The sequence below is a fragment of the Erpetoichthys calabaricus genome, chromosome 1 (assembly GCF_900747795.2).
Source record: "Erpetoichthys calabaricus chromosome 1, fErpCal1.3, whole genome shotgun sequence".
Classification (NCBI taxonomy): domain Eukaryota; kingdom Metazoa; phylum Chordata; class Cladistia; order Polypteriformes; family Polypteridae; genus Erpetoichthys; species Erpetoichthys calabaricus.
The window spans coordinates 25,044,649-25,064,506 of record NC_041394.2 but is presented as its reverse complement, the minus strand read 5'-3'; the positions used below and the strand labels follow the sequence as shown (position 1 = coordinate 25,064,506).

General features: G+C 39.6%; 1 protein-coding gene across 1 annotated transcript in view; it reads right to left on the bottom strand.

Annotated features, from left to right (window-relative positions):
- LOC114647794 (spectrin beta chain, non-erythrocytic 4-like) overlaps positions 1-19,858 on the bottom strand; it is a 432,215-nt gene that overhangs the window by 135,600 nt on the left and 276,757 nt on the right. The window contains exons 21-23 of the mRNA XM_028796437.2: positions 10,061-10,324; positions 6,056-6,280; positions 4,417-4,506 (exon numbers count right to left, since the gene is read on the bottom strand). Of these exons, the coding sequence (XP_028652270.1) occupies positions 4,417-4,506; positions 6,056-6,280; positions 10,061-10,324 (579 nt within the window). The remainder of the gene's footprint in view (positions 1-4,416; positions 4,507-6,055; positions 6,281-10,060; positions 10,325-19,858) is intronic.

Sequence of the window (19,858 nt, the reverse complement as noted above, 5' to 3'; positions counted from 1 at the left end):
GGGGAAGTTAATCAGAGACAAAGGCATCACATGAGTGTCTGTGGTTACCTCTTACTGCATGATTAGAAACAAATACATCAGTTACATTCTACAATGAATAGAGAATAATAATAACTTCAGAACTTGTTTCTATTTTAAATGCAAAGTCTTAAAACAACATTTTGACATCTGTGCTACTCAAGACCTTTCTTAAAGCTAAAAACAGAATACTCACATTTTCTGAGGAAGAACTTCACCACAGTTTACATGCTACAGTATCTTTATTTTTGGGAGGATAGATAGATAGATAGATAGACAGACAGACAGACAGACAGACAGACAGACAGACAGACAGACAGACAGACAGATAGACAGATAGATAGATAGATAGATAGATAGATAGATAGATAGATAGATAGATAGCACTTTATTTTTCTCAATAGAGAAATGTGGCTTTTTATAAGAGCTCATTAAAAAAATATTATAATATTATGAAAAACAATAAACCCCCGGGTGGCACAGTGGCTCAGTGGGTAGCGCTGCTGCCTCTCAGTTGGGAGACCTGGGGACCTGGGTTCGCTTCCCGGGTCCTCCCTGTGTGGAGTCTGCATGTTCTCCCCGTGTCTGCGTGGGTTTCCTCCCACAGTCCAAAGACATGCAGGGTAGGTGGATTGGCGATTCTAAATTGGCCCTAGTGTGTGCTGGGTGTGTTTGTGTGTGTCCTGCGGTGGGTTGGCACCCTGCCCAGGATTGGTTCCTGCCTTGTGCCCTGTGTTGGCTGGGATTGGCTCCAGCAGACCCCCGTGACCCTGTGTTCGGATTTAGCGGGTTGGAAAATGGATGGATGGAATAAACCCCCTCTTAAATACACACCAAAATGAGTAAGAGGAAAGAAAAATTAAAACAAAACTTCTGACTTGGCTGAAGATGAAGTGAGTAGTTCCAGTCCCAGTGTGGCATTATACAGATATATTGCAGTTGGTATGAAGGAGCCCCACTCGCATTTCTTGACTTCTTCTGCTGAATAATTTGTTGGCTGAAAGTCCTCAGTGTTAGTGTGTCAGAGAAAGGATGTGTAGCATTGTTCATAGTGGCACTCAGTTTTGTCTTCATTCTCTCCACCATAACTACCTCCCTGGGGGTCCAGAGTGCATCTCATAACTGAGCTTGCCTTTTTAATTAGATTTGTTGGTTTGTTAGGCCTCTCTTGAAGAGATGTTTTCGGCCCAGAACATTACAGCATAGGAAATTGTACTGGCTACCAAAGAGTATACAGAATATTATGTTACAATATATAGTATACAATAGTATACTATAGTACAGTAATATGCTATACTATCAAATATGTAAAGGATGTCACTACCCACATTTGAAGGAGTGCAATCTCCTAGAAAAAGAGCCTGCTCTGCCCTTTCTTCTATTGTTCTTCTGTGTTATGAAACAAATCCAGCCTGTCAATGATGTGGACCCCCAAGTACGTGCTGTGCAAGACCTCCACATCCACTCCCTGAATAGTGACCAGACATATGGGCTCTTAGGTATGTCAAATGTCAATAGGCAGTTCCTTGGTTTTGCTGATGTTAAGTTGCAGACAATTCTCTAAATTCTCCACCTGACTCCTATACTCTGTGTTATCCCCCTCAGCAATACACCCCATTAGTGCAGGACCATTCAAGAATGTCTGAAAGCAGAAGGCCTGCTGTCACAGTTATAGACTGATGTGTGCGGGGTGAAGAGACAACAAGACAGGACTGTTCCTTGTGGTGCTCTAGTGTTGTTCACACACTCCTTGAGCCTCATAAACTGTGGTCTGCCCAACAAGAGAGTCCATTAATCCAACAAGCCAAAGGCTCATCCACTTGAATGCCCCTTTGCTTACTCCTTAAGAGTGGTGGCTGGTTGGAATAGAAAGCACTGGAGAAATCAAAAAACATAAATCGCCACAGTGTGGCCAGCTTTGTTCATATGGGAATAAGCCCTGTAGAGCAGATGGATAGTTAAATCTTATACTCAAATCTTTGTTTGACAGGCAAACTGCAGTGGGTCCAGGTGGTCTTTTATAAGAGGACTCATATAGTCCAGGATGAGCCTCTCAAAGGTGTTCATGATTTATTGCTATAACGTGCCACCAAAGAAATGTTCAATGTTTTTTCCTACATTTTCCTTATTTTCTTTATACTATGAAAACTCTAGTTTTAAGAAAACAAACATTTATCTTACTATAAACTAGTACTCAACTACTTTATATGTTTAAGGCATTTATGTTATTAGGATTTATATAACAACTTTGAGTATGTACTAAATAACATATTGTATTATAAACAAACCGGACTGCACGATAACATGCAGTGAATACACTTGACTTGAGCATTCCTAGTTTTCATCCTCTTTCTCTGTACGTTTACCATTCGTTTCCTCAGAGGTTGATGTGCTTGCTGCTTCCTGAGCAGCTCTTCTTTTCTGCACCCTAGCAGCCCACTGCTTATCTTCTTCCGTCTAAATCTTTTCGCATTAAAACTGATTAAGCTGGTGTTTATGTTGCAATTACTTAGTATGTTTTTCTTAACGTTTCACTTAAGATGGCACTTAAGTGTTCAATCTGCCTCAAGAATGATTTAAGACTCGTAAAGAGGTAGGGAAAGTGACGGCGATGGTGGTAGAGATGAGAATGGCGCCCGTATGCATGTTATGCACGGCAACCCTGCTGGCCGCTGCCGAGATTTGATTCTAGAATAAAATAACATAAAAATAAAAAGAGGAATTAACCTTGGAGGTCAATCACAACCCCGAAAGCGGAGAGTAGACGTCACGTAGTATATGTGTACCAAATTTCAGGTCAATAAGTCAGACGGTTTGCGAGCTACAGGTGATTTAAAATCCTGGACAGACAAACAGACAGCCACTGTAGCGTATTATATATAAAGATTCCAAATAAAGGGGTGTTTTAAAAAAATCCATAGATTTACTATGAAGCAGAAATGCACAGATTGATGTGGATAATGGAACAAGTTACAAATTAGTGTAGTTAAAAGTACTACCTTAGGGGTCTTCAAATCTCAGTTCCTATTATTTTGCATACAGTGGATGAATAGGGAATGATAAACTATGCTGAGTTTAAACAACTGTTGCTTTTGCTTAGTTCCTTACAGTATGTTCTTTTATATCTACCATATACAGTAAGCTATACAAAAAAATAAAAAGGGCTTACATTACTCAGGGGAAACTCGATCTCTTAAGCCTTGAGCAGATAAAAGTTTGTGGGGACAAATCTCAGTGTTCAAAAGGGTCAAAGGTATGGATAAAGCAAATCCAGCAGAACTCTCAGAGCTAAGTAGTGATGAAGCCCACAGTCAAACACGGTACGTCTAGGGCAGACTAAAGGCCATTCAGAATAAAGTCAGCTGTCATATTGCTGAAGTAGAGTCGCTGCCATATTTAAGAACTAGCTGGATGAATTTGTTAAGCTTTCTGTTATCTGAACAAGTAAGAAGAATGACTACTCTTTTGTCATTAGTTAATTAATTAGCCACTCTTCTGTCATCTTCAGTGCTGTTCCACTTCCTACAGGTTTCTTCCTCTTGCTCCCCTGTCTCTTGCTTCCTCTATCACCATATCTGTTCATCTCTTTTTTGGCCTTCCTGATGTTATCCTTCCTACTGGAATCCACTCTTCTTGCTGTCTTTGAGTTGTCCATGTGCCACACATGCCCTGCCCATCTCATCATTCCCAATATGCCTACTTCGCTTAGCTCCACTTGACCAGCCTTTTCTCTCAAATCCTTGTTACTAATCATTCTTGGCTATCTTATTCCCATAAACTGTCTCAAACATCTGCAGCCAAACATGTTCACTCTTCCTGCAATTGCTTGGCTAAATGTCCAGATTGCAGCTTCATACAAGGCTACTGGCACCACTAGTACGTTACAGACTCTTTAGTTTGTCCACAGCTTGATGTCTCTGCACCTCCAAAGTCCTCTTTCTTTTCCTGCTAAACCTAATCTCTTTGTCACATCCATCTCTCGGTCGCCTTTTGCCTTGATTTCGCTTCACCAAATATGTGAATCTCTCCAATCTTACCAGCACTTGACATTTATATTCCATACACCTGCTTGTTTCTTGTTGTTCACCAATCGCCATCCATTTTGTTTTGGGTATTCTTATATTTAATCCCAGCTTCTCTGACTCTGGTCCAAATACTCTACTGTCATTTGTGAATGTATTTATGCTTCTGTGCGCTTTTTCTTAATGGTATTACATACTTTTTTCTTTCTAATGAATTACCCTAAATTACAGAAAGTAACACTGTTCCTTACATCTTAGAAGGCTATCCATTATAACAGAGTATTGAAATGGGTAAAAAAAAACATATTTAAACAATTGTAATACAGAAAGAAATATCTTCTTCTTAATTCAAGAAACCGAATCAAGTCTTCCTCACCTGGTTTTTCTTCATCAGCTGCTGGACAGCTTGCAAACTACTCCCATGCTCCTTAGATGTTGCCAATGGCAGCCGCTCCTCAATCCAGATCTGTAAGGTCAGCACAATGTGGTTATAATAAAGTGCAACACATTCTATCTTCAGCCCTGTAAAGCCTCAAGATGAAATATTGAGCAAAATCACTTACAGTGTGTCCATTTCCAAATAATCAAAAGGTCTAATAAAATTGTGTTTTTGTATGTATTGTTTTAATGCATTTTTTTTATTTGTTCTGGCATAACATAGGAGGCACAGATGTAGCAAAGTAAAATTAAAATTTGACACGACCAACATGTCTGCAACTGTAGGCTTTGTATGCATTGCTTAAGCAGTACAGCAGTATAAGCCTATAAAACGTGCATTGAAACTCAACGAATATCATCCTCCATTGTTCACCACCGCCTATGACTTGATTGATAATTTTCTTCTCTGGATAAACACTCTGATGTCATGCATTGATTGGATGGTGAGACTGCGTTCTTTGCATACATTTTGGAGGATACAGGAAACAGGAATCATGGGTAATCATTATACTTAATTTCATTGAAATGTATAATTATGTTACAGGGACCAAAGTAAAGTGTATTAATGGGGCTGACATTAAAGTTAGCAACCTGTTTTGCCTTTTCAAAACTTTCTCAGTGCTAATTGTCTGCCTAGTGTGACACAGATTTATTGTTTTAATCCATCCATCCATTATCCAACCCGCTGAATCCGAACACAGGGTCACGGGGGTCTGCTGGAGCCAATCCCAGCCAACACAGGGCACAAGGCAGGGAACCAATCCTGGGCAGGGCGCCAACCCACCGCAGGACACACACAAACACCAAGCACACACTAGGGCCAATTTAGAATCGCCAATCCACCTAACCTGCATGTCTTTGGACTGTGGGAGGAAACCGGAGCGCCCGGAGGAAACCCACGCAGACACGGGGAGAACATGCAAACTCCACGCAGGGAGGACCTGGGAGGCGAACCCAGGTCCCCAGGTCTCCCAACTGCGAGGCAGCAGCGCTACCCACTGCGCCACCGTGCCGCCCTACTGTTTTAATGTATTTTTTTATTTGTTCTCTTAATAAAAATGTCCAAAACAAAAAAATACTCAAACACCAAAAGTTATACATCTCAATGATTTAAAATCTTAAACCCTCTATAATATTGACATTATGTACTATATACACATTCAGATGGTAATTAGTAAAAATTACAAAATATAAAAATTGCTCTCCACTATGCATATATTAACTGACAGACTGCACTTGTTTAGCTGCAGAGATCCATGGAACGTCATGAACACGCAATAAAACAGCAGCAGTACATATGCAAAATATTATCTACCTTGACTTCTATCTTGAAAATCTGAAACAGTGTCTCATAAAAGTAAATTATCAAATATAACAGGCAGGAATATTAAAGTGCAAAGTAGTAGTGACTGTGAGAAAGGACACAATGGATACCCCTGTGCTCGATACAGAGAGCAGACAGCCTTGAAGCTGCCTTGGGTGTGTGTCTTTCTAGGGATATGTCAATGTTCAGCGTTCAGTTCAGAATTACTAACACTTTGCTTGTAACTAGAAGGGAAATTTTAAAGCTTACTCACAATTTCATCCTCAAGGTCACGGGTCACCTGGTGGACCTCCTTGGACGCTAAAAGAATACGCCGTCTTTCTTTAAGGGGCTCGATGAGCCTTACAATTCTTGTCTCCACCATATTCTGCTTATCATTAACATTGCCCTTAATAAGTCCTTGCTGAGGGATGGAGGATGCTTGTACCTGAAGATCTCCCACCTCCTTATACCATTCTTCCATCTGGGACTCCATACTCTGCAAAAACATACAGAACAAGCTCATCCTTTAATAAAACACACATTTTAGGAGATACAGTATATGTTTATAACTGTACTACATGCATCTGTTTTTTGAATGTGAAGGATAAATGTTTTTTTGAAAAGACTATTATGACTTAAATCATGAACCAAATAGATAATAGTTTAACAAGAGATGGACATTCCAGATGACGTGACCAAGACTTCTATATGTGCAGCAAAAGTGAAAGCTTTTCCTGATGAATTATGTTATATTTTGTTACCCAATCAAACCTACTTTTTCGATCAGGATTACAGTCATATAAAAAAGTTTGGGAACCCCTCTTAATTCTTTGGATTTTTGTTTATTATTGGCTGAGCTTTCAAAGTAGCAACTTCCTTTTAATATATGCCTTATGGTAACAGTAGTATTTCAGCAGTGACATTAAGTTTATTGGATTAACAGAAAATATGCAATATGCATCATAACAAAATTAGACAGGTGCATAAATTTTTGCACCCCAACAGAGATATTATATCAATATTTATTTGAGCCTCCTTTTGCAAATCTAACAGCCTCTAGACGCTGTCCTCCTATAGCCTATGATGAGTGTCTGGATTCTGGATGGAGGTATTTTTGACCATTCTTCACACAAAATCTCTCCAGTTCAGTTCAATTTGATGGACAGCCTGCTTTAAATCATCCCATAGATTTTCAATGATATTCAATTCAGGGGACTGTGACGGCCATTCCAGAACATTGTACTTCTCCCTCTGCATGAATGCATTTGTAGATTTCGAACTGTGTTTTGGGTCATTGTCTTGTTGGAATATCTAACCCCTGTCTGTGTAACTTCAACTTTGTGACTGATGCTTGAACATTATACTGAAGAATTTGTTAATATTGGGTGGAATTCATCCGACCCTCGACTTTAACAAGGGCCCCAATGCCTGAACTAGCCACACAGCCCCACAGCATGATGGAACCTCCACCAAATTTGACAGTAGGTAACAGGTGTTTTTCTTGGAATGCAGTGTTCTTCTTCCGCCACGCAAAACGCATTTTTTTATGACCAAATAATTCAATTTTTGTCTCATCAGTCCAAAGCATTTTGTTCCAAAATGAATCTGGCTTGTCTAAATGAGCATTTGCATACAACAAGCAACTCTGTTTGTGGCGTGAGTGCAGAAAGGGCTTCTTTCTTATCACCCTGCCATACAGATGTTCTTTGTGCAAATTGCTCTGAATTGTAGAACGATGTACAGATACACCATCTGCAGCAAAATGTTCTTGCAGGTCTTTGGAGGTGATCTGTGGGTTGTCTGTAACCATTGTCACAGTCCTGCTCATATGCCACTCCTGTGTTTTTCATGGCCTGCCAGACCTGCTGGGTTTAACAGCCACTGTGCCTGTGGCCTTTCATTTCCTGATGACATTCCTTACAGTTGAAACTGACAGTTTAAACCTCTGAGGTAGCTTTTTGTAGCCTTCTCCTAAACCATGAGACTGAACAATCTTTGTTTTCAAATCTTTTGAGAGTTGTTTTGAGGATCCCATGCTGTCACTCTTCAGAGGAGAGTCAATGGGAAGCACAACTTGCAATTGACCACCTTAAATACTTTTTCTCATGATTGGACACACCAGTCTATGAAGTTCAAGGCTTAACGAGCTAATCCAACCAATTTGGTGTTTCAATTAATCAGCATTGAGCAGTTATAATGAATTCAAATCAGCAAAATTACAAGGGGACCCACATTTTTGCATAGCCAGCTTTTCACATTTGATTTAATTTCATACAACTAAATACTGCTTCACTGAAATCTTTGTTCAGTACACCCCAGTACTCAGATGTTCCTAGGAAATGAAAGACATAGCCCTGTTATCTTTTTTGTTGAAAGGAGAGTCAATTATTATGCAGGCTGAGTGGGGTTTCCAAACCTTTTCATATGACTGTATCTAAAGAAGATATAACTTGGCTGCAATTAGTCCAACACAAAAAACTGAAAATGTAAGTATATCTCACTCATTTTACCATCATTACATTGTGATTTGTAAACACTTTTACATGTATATAAGGGTCTAAACTAGCACCTTGTTATATTTTGGAGTGTTTGTCCCCATACATTCCCAATTGCAATCTTAATACTAGAATCCTTGAAGCCTATGAAAAAACTTGTAATCCCAGCCCACCTCTCCATCAGTGTCTTTTGTTTTGCAAATGTGTCGATCAGCAAAAGCAGCAAGCAGACTGCTATCTTAACCCCCCCCCCCCCCCACCACCGCTGCAGTTGAACTAGGACAAAAAATTCTACCATCTCAAGTCTGGGTGTGAGGTGCCTACAGTTATCCAGATCACTGTAGACACAGAGCACACATGAACTGCATGTGTTTCAAATAACAATATATTATTTACCCACTACAACTCCAGGCACCTCACACGCCGATAAAAAGACTTTAGCTCTGAGAATCTTCTAAACAACTTGAGTTATGTCGGTGGGGAGGATGGGATAGCAGGCTGCTTACTACTTGTGCTGATCGACACATTTACAAAACAAAAGATGCTGATGGAGAGGTGCAAAGGAATTTAAGGTGGCCCAGGATTACAAGTTTTTTCGTAGGCTCCAGGGATTCTAGTGTTAAATATGTTTACACTGGCTTGCTCAGTATTCTGGGGAGAAGCATACAAGAACTGGTTGAGGCCACTTTCTGTTTTTATGTACCAAAAATTTGGAATACTTTATTATCAGAGAAATACTGAGCCAGGGCAGTTGAATCCTTAAAAACTACAAAAAAAACCATCCTCTTTAATCAGGGTTTTTCTCGATCACTTAAAAAATTACTAGCATCACTAGAATTTCTTCATACAGATGAGCGGAAGAAATTGGTTCTTTTCATAACTCACGGATTTTATTTGCTGTTTTATAGGCTGATCAGTAGTCACTATTTTTACGTTTTCATTTATATTCCTTTGGTATATGCCATTGATCACCTGGTCTAAGAATGTTGCAGGCACCTCAGACAGCTTCCCAAGCGTATCCTGTTAAAAGTGACACAATCATGAACAGCAATGCCCCGGGGGTTCTGGGCAGGTTTTAAGTTTTAGAACCTCCACAGGTTTATTTTCTCTAATATGGTGGAGTTTTTATTTTCCTGTTATTAGGCTGGACAGTCTGATTCTTTTCCATTATAAGCAGTCATTCTTATGATTGAGGCGGCTTTTGCTTATCAACACATTTACAACACAAAAGATGTGGAAGGGGAGGTGCGAATGGATTTAAGGTGGGCCGGGATTGCGAGTTTTTTCATAGGCTTTGGTAATTCTAGTATTAAAGGCAAAACTTGTGGCGCAGGCCGGCCACCATGATGCCCAAGGTTTTGACCTCTTTCCCTTTTTAATGTTTTAGAAATTGTAGTGTTAATGTCCTACTAAAAATTAGGAAAAACAATGCTATAAACAAACACTTTCACATTTTAAAATCATTAACTGACAATTCTAAAATGCCACTGTATGGAATACATGAACATAAAAGTGACCGCCGACTGTGACAAATTATGTCAAGGGTTGGTTCTTGTTTTATATCCAGTGCTGCGTCTGTCTCTCCAGATGGGATTAGAAAATATGTCAATGCATTTATAAAAAGTTTTATTTAAACTATAAATATTGAAAAACTAGATTTATATGTATGTATTAATATCACAGTTATTTAAGAAATAATAGTTACATTACATCATCCTCCTATAATTATATAGACAAGAAAGAGGCTTATCTAAAGTAATGTCCTAACATAATAAAGGTACCTGTAGTTTCTTCAGCTGTTTATTAACACTGATGAGATCCTGCCCCTGGTCCACTTGGTTGAGCTGGCCTTCCAGATGGGTGAGGCGGTGGTCTAAATCTGAGTAGCTTTTCACTAACAAATCTGCTTTATTGGCCTCAAAAAGTTCCCGTGCCTTGGCTTGTGTGGTGGACTCTAACTCCTGCCAGCATTCTCGAATCTCTTTTAGCTTTCTCTGCACAACAGAGGACAGTTCCGGCTTCTCCTGGATCAGCTGTTGACCTTCCTGTTATCAAAGAAACAAATGTGAACTGTGAAAAAGTGATAGACATCAGCAGGACAAAATATGCTTATTAAAAAACAAAATCACATAAATACACGCAATTTGTAATAAACAGAAATACATATTCTGCATTACTTAGAACTGCTAAAACACCTGAAAATATCATCTTTCCAGGTATATAAGATCATGGCTTCTCCATTATCAGTAAAATGCTTTCATTTTTTAAACTTTTACTGTTAATTCTGTTTATTGTGAAATTTTATAATAACCAACATCCATCACACAGTTTATACTTAACACCATGACCTTATGAAAGAGTTTCTTTTCCTAATACAAAGAAATAAAATAGCCTTGAATTTCTATGGCACATTTCTTTCATCTCTTCATGAAATTCTAGTCAGTTTCAGACAGATGCATTACGACAGATGAGTTATAGTACAATACATTAGTATAAACAAAAGATAAAAATAAGTACAGTACAATTAAAATACAATGAATCCAGTAAATCACAAAAGCAGTTAAGATTCATTATTCTTGAACAGCACTAAAAGCTCAATGCTCACCATTGCCAGAGGATAATAAAGTCCACCAAGGTGCTATATAGATTCATAATGTAATCTCAGTCTATGGTACCCACTGCACAGGCCCAGTGATATTCAGTTGCAACCCTGACTATGTAAGTAATGAAAGACATAACAGGAGAAAGAATGTAATTACCTTTGCAGAAGAAATTAAGTAGATCTCCATCTACACCACCGGTGGGATTTAGTAATCACTGTTTAGTAATACTATGTTAAATATAATTGTTCATCCAATTGTATTGTAACTTCCATCCATCCATCCATTGTCCAACCCGCTATATCCTAACGCAGGGTCACGGGGGTTTGCTGGAGCCAATCCCACCCAACACAGGGCACAAGGCAGGAACCAATCCTGGGCAGGGTGACAACCCACCGCAGGACACACACACACACACACACACACCTAACCTGCATGTCTTTGGGCTGTGGGAGGAAACAGGAGCACCAGGAGGAAACCCACGCAGACACAGGAAGAACATGCAAACTTCACGCAGGGAGGATCCGAGAAGCGAACTCGGATCTCCTAACTGCGAGGCAGCTACCACTGCGCCACCGTGACGCCCTATTGTAATTTATCATTTTTAAATATTTCTTTATGCTTGTATATTAGACGAATGAAACAGGAGCCATATTAGCACTACACCCCACATTTCCACAAAAGTTTTTAAGGAGCTGTCTACACTGTGTGTGTGTGTGTGTGGGGTGGGGGGGTCAAGTACCTTTTGGTTTGTGGACAAGACACTCAGGGATTGTTTTTGTCACAGACACAGTGACAAAGGGTGGTCTGTAATAAGTTTATATGTTTAATATGTCACTGTGCTCTGTACAAAAATATTTTATAAATCTACTTTTCTTTCTACTCACATGTACAGCTAACACAAGGCCAGATTTAGCACACAAGAGTTCACCGTATAAGAACTGTTAGGCAAGCACTTTAAGACAAGACAAGTTAAAGACAATTGTGAAATGGGCAACGTGCACTATTTCTGTGTGTCAAACTCAGCATGAAATTGTATCCTCTCTTTGCCTTGTTTGGAATGGCATGATTCACCTAAGTAGGGGCCTGCACATGGAGAAAGAGTATAAAGCCTTGGAACATTGCCCAGCACACCTTTGAAGCCGACGGACGGATGGGAGATAACATCATCCGATCCGGAAAATCCTTCCAACGCAGCGACGAGAATGGCAGACTCCATACATCGGGCTCCCACTACCGAAGATCTTGTCATGGCTTTCTCGTCTCTAATGCTGCGTAAACCGTCATTAAAGAAAGCTAAGTTATTTCTCCTATGTGATTTATTACCACCGTATCACAAAGGGAGGGGTATCGCCTTTTTATATTATATCGATATAGTTTTGGGTTATGTAACATGCTGCAATTACAAAAGAACTCATTTCAACAAGGGAGCTAGTGCCCCCTGCTGGATACATCACCCTAGATAGAAAGCATCTTCCAATAGTTAACACCATCCAAATTTGTTTGTTCAGAGCCAGTGTCTTAAATTAATTCATCATTTTTGCCTCCTCCCCAATGTGCCCCCTGCCATTCCTTACTGCTCATGAGAAAGTTAATTTAATCCATATCTATCTGTCCACCTTAATAAAAGGATGTGTCTATGTGCCCAGTTGCTACTGTATGCTCTGTTATTCTAAAAGATGGCACATCACAAACATTTGTAGTAGTAAAATGTATTGCATTTGTCATTCCGATGGATGGCGCATCACAAATGTTAACACTGCTTTTACAAATCCCATACCAAATGGCACGTGTTGCAAGGTGCACAGCTAACATTAATGATATAACATTTATGTTGACTATTTAGATTTCAAACTGTCTTAGATTGGTAGCATAACTATTATATTAAAAAAGTAACGATGAAACATCTGGTGTCTGACATCTATGCATGGGTGTAATGTCTTTTGGTGTCCACAAGATGGCTGCAATGCCCAATGAGCAAATGCAACAAGCTGAACAAAGACAGAGGAACATAAGCTAGCATATCCAGCAAACAGAGGTTCCTAAATGCACAATGTGATCAAAACAGACGGACTTACCATTGTACCAACATGGCTGCTTTACTAAACGAACGTTTCACTAAACTAGTATAACACTTATTGTGATACAGACTTCATGATACAATGCTCACAGTATACGGTGCATCCTTGGAACAACAGACAAAATAACAAAATAAAAAAAAAATTGTTTTTGGAAAAACGTGAAAAAATGAAAAAGTTCAGCTTAAAAAAATACACAAACATACATTAATATATACAAAAGATTAAAAAAAATCATTCCAAATTAAAATTAAATCATAGATGGAGTTAAGATTCACTAAAAACTCAAAATAATTTTGAGTTTTAAGATTACAAGATTGAAATAAAAATAAAACTTATTTTGTTCATTCTGAATGCTTTTATAAGAGGTGTCTGCCCTTTTTAACTAAAGACGCAAGGCACAAGCTTAAGAGACACTTAACATATATTATACATGTAACTAACACCTGTGACAGATAGGGGGTGCCACTGAGCTCCAAACCCTGGACACAACCAACACAAGTACAGTCACAGGCTCAAAGCAGAGTTTTATTTTTATTGTACAAATACCTCAACAACGGTTTCTTGAAAAGGCTGCACAAACAGTCTTAACACAAAATCAAATTATTCTTCCTTTCTTTGCTTTCGCTCCACAACCCTCCAGTGAGAGTTGCCTTCCCTCCTCCCAACTCTGAGCCCTTGAAGGAGGCTGGACGGCATCCTTTTATGTTGAACCTGGGAGTATTTCCGGTTCCTGGGCACAGACCGATGGAAGCACTTCCAGATTAAGTGGAAGTCCCGAAAAACAGGGATCACGAATCCCCACAGCACCCCCTGGAAATACCCATGGGACCCAGCAGGGCTGACACATGGCACTACAACTCCCATCATGCCTTGCAGGTGTCCAAATGGTTACTGAGGTCCTGGGATGCCGCCACCTAGCATATGGGGTATTAAAATGTTCCAAAATAGGAGCCTCCCCCCAATACTGCTTTGCTTTGTCCTCCTTTCCAGGTAAGGGTCACATATCCATTATCTGACGGGATACCAGATAATCCTGTTTGGCTCTTACAGACTATAAAAACATTCTAGAAATTAGTACAATTTCACAAAATGATATTATCAACATCCATCCATTCATTATCCAACCTGCTATATATTAACTACAGGGTCACGGGGGTCTGCTGGACACAGGGCGCAAGGTAGAAAACAAACTCCGGGCAGGGTGCCAGCCCACTGCAGGACACGCACACATACACCGACACACCAGGGACAATTTAGAATCGCCAATGTACCTAACCTGCATGTCTTTGGACTGTGGGAGGAAACCGGAGTACCCGGAGGAGACCCACGCAGACACGGGGAGAACATGCAAACTCCACGCAGGGAGGACCAGGGAAGCGAACCCAGGTCTCCTTACTGTGAGGCAGCAGCACTACCCACTGTGCCAACAAATGCCAATATCTCATACTGATAAGTAGCTTTGAAATAGGCATGTGCTCTATTGTGTTCTGCAAAATTTTAACCTTTTAAAATGAAAATATTTCTTACAAAATTTTTAAAGGCAGGATATAAATAAAGCACCAGATGTGTATGCAGTTCTTACTGTTCACAATTAACTCTCATATCTTTGTAATGTTGTGCTTTATCTAGAGTCGTGGGTATAAAAATATCCTTCAGGATGCCTTTACTGAACACCTTCAGTAACGTATAAAAGCTGCCGCGGGTCAGATGCTGCTTTCAATCCCACAGCTCCAGCTCAGGGCATGCAGAGGTTGTGACATGCGTCCGTACACCATGCCTGTCAGTAATCAACTGATCCCGCTCTCTGACAACTAGAATGACTGAGCTATGGGCAAAAGTTACCTTTCAACATAGAAATAGCTGAGTGACGATGTTGCACCTTGTCAGGCACTACAGTATTAATATTTATCATTTTAAAGAAAAGAAAAATACTGTGGTGTGAAAATGCTGCACTCACCCAAGCACTGCCTGAGATGATTGCCTTGTTGCCTCACCACAGGCGCTGGCTCTGCATTGAAATGTATGAACTCTTCACTGCTGAGCACAGGCAGGTTAAGTGACTCCCTCAGAGCTGAAGCAAGAGGTAAGGCTTGAACTGGCAACACTGGCTTAACTGTCAATGCCGCTGCCAGTAAGCCACACTGCCTACCTAACACAAACCTGCTAGATGCCAGTGTTCTGAAGCCATTAAGAAGGCTAACAGAATGTCTGGCTATATAGAGCCTTGATGTGTGGAGTACAAGTCACAGGAGGTTCTGCTCAAGCTTTATAACACACTGGTGAAGCCTCATCTGGAGTACTGGGTGCAGTTTTGGTCTCCAGGCTACAAAAAGGACATAGCAGCACTAGAAAAGGTTCAGAGAAGAGCGACGAGGCTGACTCAGAAGCTACAGGAGATGAATTATGAAGAAAGATTAAAAGAGCTGAGCCTTTACAGTTTAAGGAAAAGAAGAATAAGAGGAGACCTGAGTGAAGTGTTTAAAATTATGAAAGGAATTAATTAGTCCAGTGGATCGAGACAGTGACTTTAAAATGAGTTCATCAAGAACACAGGGACACAGTTGGAAATTTGTTAAGGGTAAACTTCACACAAACATTAGGAAGTTTTTCCTCACACAGAGAACCACAGGCGCATGGAATAAGTGATCAAGTAGTGTGGTGTACAGTAAGACTTTATGGACTTTGAAAACTCGACATTTTGTTATTTCAGAAGAATTAAGTGGATAGGAGTGGCGAGCTTTGTCGGGCTGAATGGCCTGTTCTCATCTACTGTAGATTGTTCTAATGTTCTAATGCAGAAGACAATTCACTGAATTTAGTAAATTTGCAGTTTCAGTGTAAAAATTTAGGTCAATTGCGATTTCTTCAACTTAAGAAGGTTACTTTATAATGTCAGAACTGTCAGGAAAGAGCATTTAATGCTCATCCCACTGGAAAGCTACATTTCAAAATTTAAATTCTGTAGATTAGAGCAAAACAATTCTGAGGGTTTTTCAGTACAGAATGCAATCTACTATACTGACTTGTATTAAAAAGACAATACAATGATTGGTCAAAAGGAAAAGTAGCAAACCACAGTGCAAACTGGTTGAATAAATCAGTAATAATTCATTAATGAAGAAAATCACAAAGAATACTAACAATTTTTACAAATCATTACTGACTATAACAATGCAAGAACAAAAAATGTATTTACTACATTATAGTTAGGTAAGAAGAAATCAAAAGACTGAAAAGAAAAATGTTTGTATTTCCATTAAAATCACTACCTGGCATCTTGTCATAAATAAATATTCTGCTTACAGCAAAATGATATCATATACTGTATATGTTATAAATGTGTTATGTTATGCACTGCCTCCACAGTGGAGTTAAAAATAGCAGAATATGAAACACAGCAATCCTCCTCCGTCCACAGCTCTGCAGCAGTATGGCACCAGTCCAGCTCTTAAAAATGGATTTGGGACTGAAATGCATTAGCGCGTGTCTGCAGAGACGGAGTACTGGCCAGGTCTGCGGGACCTGCCATCATGCCTTTGGTGGGCGATTGGAGTCACATGACCTGACTCAAAGTCAGACTTGCTCTTCAATATTTAAACAAATTAGAAAATGCAGGCATTGTGTAACATTCAGGTGCACTAGGGGATGTAGTTACCTGATCTGAAACTTAGAGCACTTTACATTTTTTTGCTTCTTTATCAAAGATTCAGTTATCATATTTTTCCTTATTACATATTTTTGCAGCAATGTGTCATATTCAAAGCTAATAGTGTTAATAGAATTCAATTACATATGTTTGTAGACTATGCCAAATACACACTTTTTAATAATACTTTACAATGGAGTTAAAAAATGGGGCCCAAATGGGCTTTTGGGGGCTCAATGGCTTTCATAAAGAGCAAAGTCCAACTGCAGTGATGAAGAAATGCCATCAATTGATGTACTACTGTAAGCTGATGCCTTAGAATGGTTTGTAGTTCACATTTCTTAAGCATGATAATTTTGAAAGAATTACTGATTTATTTCTTTTTTATTGACATTTCTGAAATGTTTCTTTTGGCTTTGATTTGTAAACTTCATTTTGGTTTTATTGCCAGCACTTCAGGCTTCCCATCTCCTGACTATTCCTAGCACACCTCTTAAAGGCACTGCTTCATCTCTTTGTCTGTCTATTCATTCTGACTGTCCACCTGAACAAGGCAGGTACAAAATGAAAACACACAAGGATGAAGATTAGCTTAAAACTTGGTGTCATTCACCATACAAGACTTAACTTCTGTTTTATTTTATTAACTCTTTATATATTTAATTATTCTAGCAAACAGATACAGTGTTGAAGAGTTGAGATACTAATTATGGTGCTATTAGCCTCTTAATTATGGGATGTATACACTTTTCTTATACATGGATGCTGTATGCTGGTATATTTTACTTTAGCCTCTATGCCATGTTACTATTGATATAGATGTGGTGCAATGCAACAAGTACATGGGGGTCCACATCAGGAACAGGTTGGACTGGTCTTCCAACAAGGAGGCACAATATTAGAAAGGGCAGAGCAGGCTCCTTTTTTCTTTCCTTTGCTCCCTTAATATGGGTCATGACACCATTTACATTTTCTACTCTGTAGTGTGCTGAGCTGGTAACATCACTTCAAGAAAGGCCCACCAAATCAATAAGCTGACTAAAAATGTTCTGGAACATATTCTGGACCCCCTGGAAGTCATAGCAAAGGGGAAAAATTAAAAAGCAAAACCGAGTGCCATTATGAACAATTCCGCTCAACCACTCTCTGACACTCCAACAAGGAGGACTTTCAGTAAGTAAATTATATAGCAGAGGTGTGTCAGGAGGGCTCCTTCATACTCTCATACAATTAGCCAAGTCAGAAGTTTTCTTCTTTTATGAAGTTGTTGTTATTTGTTATAGTATATGTTGATCTTCTGTAAAAAGATACATTTCCCTCTTGGGACAAATAAAGTTTGTTCATTCATACATTCACTCTATCTATCTGTCTATCTATCTATCTATTGTCACAAACGCGCGCTTTGGAGACAGTCAACAAGCCCAAAGGTGAGCAAAAATGTAACAGATGGGGGTTTGTTATATAGTAATAATGCCTCTCTTTCTGACCCTTCAGAACTAAAGAAGACAAATTAATCAATAATAACATCTGCAGACAATAATTCAGACGACGGTTCACTATCCACTTCCTCATCAGTAACAACACTTCAGGCTCCTCGAGATGACATCACCTTCAGTCCGCTCCTGATGATGTCACTTCCGGCCCCAGCCAATGACGCCACTTCTGGTCCCTTCCTGTTGATGTCACTTCCGACTCCAGCCAATGACGTCACTTCTGGTCCCTTCCCAATGATGTCACTTCCAGTTCCAGCTGATGATGTCACATCCGGTCCCTTTCTGATGATGTTACTACCGCTTCCAGAGGATGACGTCACTTCCGTTTACTCATTTCCGACAGCCATTTTGTAACCTGTATAAAAGCCTGCCATTTTCCATACTGTTTGTCAAATGTCTGATAAGAATTTATCATCTTCTTCAAAAGAACAACATTATATGGGGCAATTCCCCAACTCTTGATAAAGATTTTTGTGGAGTCTATCTATCTATCTATCTATCTATCTATCTATCTATCTATCTATCTATCTATCTATCTATCTAACCCACTATATCCTAACTACAGGGTCACAGGGGTCTGCTGGAGCCAATCCCAGCCAACACAGGGCGCAAGGCAGGAAACAAACCCTGGGCAGGACATCAGCCCACCGCAGGACACACACACACAGGACACTCCATGCAGGGAGGACCCGGGAAGCGAACCCAGGCCACCTTACTGTGATGCAGCAGCGCTACCCACTGTGCCACCCCAGATCTATCTATCTATTGTATAGTGCCTTCCCTATCTATATAATTGCAAAAGAATTATCTATCTATCTATCTATCTATCTATCTATCTATCTATCTATCTATCTATCTATCTATCTATCTATCTATCCATCCATCCATCCCTGTGGTATAAATAATGAGAAAGTCAAATTTGTCACCTAAAGCTATAGTAACCTAATTTTATAACTCTACAAGGACTCGATTATTATTTAAATGCTGATATAGAATAGAATTTAAAGTTAGTTCTATTTATTTATTTAGAAGACTATATAAAATGTATACAGTGCAGTAAAAATAGTGGTTCACTCACAGAATTATTAATAATTTAAATTATTTTTGCTGGTACACAGGAAAGATGTATAATATTCCTGAGATATGACAGCATAAAAGTCCCCAATACTATCTATTATAAGCATATATTGTCCACATTTAAAGAAGACAGAGAGATTTAGATATAGTACTGTTGTAAGTGTCATGGTGGACAGACTGGCATCCCGACTGGGATGGAAGGTGAAGTTTTGCCAGGCCAGGACGCTGTAATAGAAGGACAATATGAGAGGAGGCACATCCCAGCTGGGATGGTTATTGATTCCTCTCCCAGTCGGGATAAAAGAGTAATGGATGGAGTAAAAGATTCTGCAACATTTCATCCACCAGTATGAGAGGGGGCAGTGCTCCTCTGGTTTTTCCCCAGTCTGGATGCCTACAGGGTTGACTGGGACCTGTAGTTTCAAACGGCAACCCTGTTGGGTCCACTGGATGCCATCATTTAGTACTTTTGGGAATACACCACCCTGGTTTTCCTTTAGTTTCACTGCCTTGTCTCTCTTGTCCCCCAGACATCTTCAAACACTATGCGATCTCTTTTTGCTGTTCCGTTATTTCACCGAGTAATAATTTCCGTTTGTTTGCGTCAGGGGTCTCCAAACTTTTTTCCCCTGAAAATGGCCGAGAGCTACTCATGTTTTCTTTTTTTTTTTTTTTAATTTTA